This window comes from Merops nubicus, unplaced genomic scaffold, assembly GCF_000691845.1.
Source record: "Merops nubicus isolate BGI_N331 unplaced genomic scaffold, ASM69184v1 scaffold5315, whole genome shotgun sequence".
NCBI classification, from domain to species: domain Eukaryota; kingdom Metazoa; phylum Chordata; class Aves; order Coraciiformes; family Meropidae; genus Merops; species Merops nubicus.
This window is the reverse complement of record NW_008611490.1, coordinates 2,913-5,981: the sequence shown is the minus strand read 5'-3', so window position 1 is coordinate 5,981 and position 3,069 is coordinate 2,913. Positions and strand designations below refer to the sequence as shown.

At 49.9% G+C, this 3,069-nt stretch overlaps 1 protein-coding gene across 1 annotated transcript; it reads right to left on the bottom strand.

Moving 5' to 3' along the window:
* Positions 1 to 212: 212 nt before the first annotated feature.
* On the bottom strand, positions 213 to 572 carry LOC103773846 (zinc finger protein 22-like). Its single transcript, XM_008941226.1, is given in 1 exon segment — positions 213 to 572. A coding segment is annotated over 1 exon segment (360 nt).
* Between the last annotated feature and the right edge of the window lie 2,497 nt (positions 573 to 3,069).

Below are 3,069 nucleotides of genomic sequence, written 5' to 3'. Positions count from 1 at the left end.
AGCTTGGTCCAGCTTCAGTGGTGGCACCGGCTGTGCCAACTCTTCAGCGTCATTATTCTCAGTATCACTAATAGATTTGGGGGGCAGGGGATGTTTGCAGCTGCTTGGAGCCCCCATCCTCTGAGAAAAATGGGTGGAAAAGAGGCAATTTTGGTTCAATTGTCTGGAAAGGGCCTCCCAGGGGTGTCACATTCACCCTGAGAGCACTGAGGTCAGTGTCTTTGTGTGTCCCCTGGCACAGGCTGGTCCCTGGACTTGTCAGCAAAGCTCTTGCTGCAGTTTTTGCATGTGAAGGGCTTCTAACCAGTGTGGGTCTACATGTGCTGGGTGAGGGTGGACTTCTGGGTGAAGGTCTCACCACGGTCATCGCAGACGTACAGCTTCTCACCAGTGTGGACAGGGCGGTGGGTGCTGAGCTTAGAGCTTTGCATGAAGCTCTTTGCACAGTTTCCACAGATTTTTAGCTTCTTGCCAGCGTGGATGTAGCTGTGCCAGGCGAGGGTGAACTTGTTGCTGAAGCTCTTGCCACAGTCATGGCAGACATACAGCCTCTCTCTGATTTGGGACCACATATGTCTCTGCAAGACCAAGCACTGCCCAAAGGTCTGCTGGCCCTCGTCACAGATTTTGGTGACAACCACAGTGCCCAGTGGCTTCTGTTCACCAATGCACAGGCAGCAGCCCTTGGACAGATGCTTACAGAGGCGCTGGTTGTGGTCAGAGCTGTGGCTGGAGGTCTTGCAACAATCGCCACAGATATTGCCACAGTCCTACAGCCTCTTGCTGGAGTGGACATGGATGTGCTGGAAGAAGTGGGAGACTCTTCTGCTGACCTCTTGACCAACTGCTGCAGTCTGGGGTCAGGGCTGCCCCCAGAACTGTAACAGACACTTTCTGTTAACCTCTCTTTCCTGAAAGGGAAAGGGAAAAAGGGAAGGGAAAGGGAAGGGAAAAAAGAAAGAAAAGAAAAGAAAAGAAAAGAAAAGAAAAGAAAAGAAAAGAAAAGAAAAGAAAAGAAAAGAAAAGAGCTTTAATGCTACCACTAATAATAATATTAGTAATAATGATAATAAAATAGAATATGTACAAAAACATACAAAGTTAGTACCAAACCCAGCTCCCCCTGATGGCAGTACATCACCATCACCCCTGGCTGGGATGCAGCCCCCGGGGATAGGGTCCCAGGCTGGACTCAGCTACAGAGGGTGACTGACTCCAGGAGCTGGATTCTGGAGCTCAGTTCAGGAGCACAGGGCTCAGATCAAAGGCAGGATGGATGAAGTCCTCCTTGGATGCTGCCCACTGCAGGAGAGGCCAGCAGGCCAGAAGAAGATGGAAGAGAAGACAGAAAAAAGCAACAGAAGGTCTTGCCTCTCCTGATCCTTCAGCTTTACTGGATATGATGGCTGTGGGATGGAACACCCCACTGGTGAAGCTTAGGGTCACTGATGCTCCCTGCTCCTCTCCACAGGTATGGGGTGCTATCTGCCCCCTCCGTGTGGGATCCAAGCTTAGCAGTGGCCTTAGGCTGCACACCAACCCCTGGCAGTAACTCTAAACATGAACTCTCATCACTTCTAAAGCCAGTTTGTGAAATGTTGCTAACTTCAGACAACGCAGTTAATTAGAAGAGCTTTAGCTAGAAAGTTAAAATTGTTGAGCATAACAGCTCTGTTTCACCCTGAACCAGGACATTCCACCCCTTATTCCATACCATTGATGTCATATCTATCCCTAAGTTACAATTTCTTTCTATAGAAGAGTTCATTAAGTTCATGATTGCAGACTTTCATCTATCATAGCAGTCTCTCAGGGCAGGAGTTCATCATGGTTGGCATCCACAGGCTGCAGATTCACCCCAGGATATTACTGGATGCCACGTGATGCAGCCAGCTCCTGTCATCACTGCGGTGTTATTCTGAAAGACACTTAGGAAATGCTGTTATTATTCTGCAATTAACATACAGCTTTAAAATGGAGTATTTTCACCCCGAGTTAAATTTCCCTGGGGTACAGATTGTACTTCACCATCTCTCATCATCACCCACCAAGTATGTCCAGGTCCTTGAGTGAAGGCAACCCTCGAGGCAGGGAACACCCACACAGTTTTCCCCAGCAAATTCCTTTCCTGCACCACAGGGACTTTATCCCCTTCTACTGCATGTAAAGGGTCTGATTGGGCAGCACCTGCTTGACTGATGGATCCTCTGGTGTTAACTAACCAGGTGGCTTGTGCTAAATGCTTGTCCCAGTTTTTAAAGGTTCCATCCTCCATTGCCTTCAGAGTAGTTTTTAGCAGCCTGTTGTATCGTTTGGTTTTCCCAGAGGCTGGTGCATGACAGGGGAGGTGATAACACCCACTCCATACCATGTTCCTTAGCCCAGCTGTCTATGAGACAGCCTATGTCTCCTAACAGCTTCAACACAGGCCCATACAGGAGAAGAGTTGGATCCTTTCTCCATCCTGTCTAATTCTTCATGCAGTTTTTCAAACGATTTCTCAAAGGATCTCCAGGGCTGATCCACAGGCCGGTATGGGACCAGAGACACTGTCCTCATACTGTCGTGCCCCGGCAGCCCCTCCAGTCACAGCTGGTTCCTCACCATCTCATCCCCACACCGTTGTTGGCAGTGTGGGAACATATTGATGGTGCACTCTGCACAAACATGGGTCGCTGGCATGGCATCCCTGCAAGGTCCACCACCTGCCTGTCACCACAGATGACCTGCCGCACAGCTCACTCCCTCAGGTAGTTAATTCCTTTCTCCATGGAGGTCCATTGGCTCGGGGAGCATTCCATATCATCCCTGAAGGGATACCTGGTCTCTATGGCTGACAGGAGTCGCCTCCAGAGGCTGACAGTGTGGGCCTTTCTCACAAACACCTGGTGAATGCCTCCACCTCTGGACAGGGATCCTAACTGCCTGGCTTCCCAAACATCCAGGCAGATGCCCTTGGCCCCAGCATCGAAGCACCCAGGGCGTGAGTGGCTCACCTTCACAATGGCTAACGTCCTTTCTCCCATTTCTCAGCTCCTTCATAGCCAAAGGTTTAGTGTTGACATCAGC